Consider the following 1,612-nt stretch of genomic DNA (forward strand, 5'->3'; position numbering starts at 1 on the left):
ATAGGATGCAGCATTGGATGAGGAGGAGTTTCAGTTTTAGAAGAGACAATAACAGGAGGCAGAATGATAGGAAGAACATTTTTTTGCTGAATGTGTTGCTCTCCCCACTCCTGCTGAAGCACTACCTGTTGCACAAAAAAATTTTCCTAACACAGATCCCAGACCTCCAACATAAGAGGATACAGTACCTGACATAAGGAATGGTAGAGCTAGAGATCCAAGGGTTGTTGGTGTTTCTGTGGTTGTGTGTGTAGTGGCAGTAGTGGCCAGCTGTAGTTTTCTGAAGATGCAGATGTGGTAGTAAAAGAGCCAGATGTAACAGTTTCAGATGTGGTAGAAAGTGGGACAGATGTGGTATTGAAAGGTGTAGTTGTTTAGACTGGAGGGGCTGAGGTGGTTGTTGGAGCGGCAGAGATAGTTGAAATGAGTGGTGGACAATTGCATTTTTGTTTTTCCCTTTTCTTAGAATTAACTTCTGGGTAAAACTGAGTGACAGTGGTGTTGAGAGAACACTGGGTCCCAGGAAACACTTCAAATCTTGAGCTTGGGGTTGACAGTTTATTATGAAGTTCGTCCAAGGTCTTCGTCTGCAGATATTTATCTCCACCTGGAATGTTCTGACCCCAGTGGGCACTTGCTAACCATCCCTTACTTTGACTGTAGCAGCAAAAAGCTGACCAAAGCATGGAGGGAATATTAACCCTATTGTTGAGTTTGTTGTTGCCTGGCTGTGCTCCAATTACTAAAAAGCCTTCCACCTGATCATTGCTGTTGATGCAGTAGTCATCCATAACACATTTGATGCACTCCTCCATGTTTTTCCTGCTTCCCTGGTTGAATCGGTCTGCTTGTGGAACAGCATTGGTCAGAGTAAATGTAGATTTTTTAACATTTTGAGTATGTCCATAAGAGCTTGGAAATAAATGCCCTCTATCGAGCTGTTGGCTATTATTTAAGTAATCACATTCCCCAGCCTGGTTCTCGTAGAGCTTGTATTTGTGTGATTGCCTCATGTTCTTTTCACATTTGTTGTTAAGCTGTAATGATGTGAAAGCCAAGTTAATGATGCAGACAAGTCAGTTATAAAGTAGGTAAAAAAACAAAAACAAGCATACCTGTGGTTCTATGTTCCAGATTTTGGGTCTCCCTGGCTTGCTTCCTTTGTATTTGGAAGCAGAAAACACTGGAATCCTGTTGGTGGTGTCGTAGAGCGTCACAAAACTTCTCAGGTTATTCAAAGTCTGGCAAATGGGTTTGTATCTGTTCTGTTCCAGAATATTCCCCCCCTCCAAGATTCCCGGAACACGTGGTGGAGTTTCTTGAAGAAGAAACCCTGTACAGTTCGACATCGACCTCACCACTTCAGCTGTTGTGGGAATGATGGATAGAAGGAGGAGGGCAGCAAAGGGCAGGAGGCACCACATCTTCAGTAATGCCATCATCAACCACTATTATTAGGTCAGAGGAAAGGATACGAAGAATTAGCAAATATTACAGTGAAATGTACAATATGTAACTTAATTCAGGAGGAAGCTCTCTATCAAAACAAAAGCCATTTGCTGAGTGTTTTGTTGTTAGAGCAGAGTGGGAAACTTCTTTGGTCACAAATGAG

At 42.4% G+C, this 1,612-nt stretch overlaps 1 protein-coding gene across 1 annotated transcript; it reads right to left on the reverse strand.

The window, feature by feature from the left end:
- Positions 1 to 224: 224 nt before the first annotated feature.
- On the reverse strand, positions 225 to 1,349 carry LOC115589362 (uncharacterized). The gene is made up of 2 exons (XM_030430203.1): positions 1,116 to 1,349; positions 225 to 1,049 (listed from the first exon to the last, which is right to left on the reverse strand). Exons 1-2 carry the CDS (start codon positions 1,347 to 1,349, stop codon positions 375 to 377), a joined length of 909 nt encoding a protein of 302 aa, XP_030286063.1. The 3' UTR covers positions 225 to 374.
- Between the last annotated feature and the right edge of the window lie 263 nt (positions 1,350 to 1,612).

Source organism: Sparus aurata, chromosome 10 (assembly GCF_900880675.1).
Source record: "Sparus aurata chromosome 10, fSpaAur1.1, whole genome shotgun sequence".
In the NCBI taxonomy this organism is placed as follows: Eukaryota; Metazoa; Chordata; class Actinopteri; order Spariformes; family Sparidae; genus Sparus; species Sparus aurata.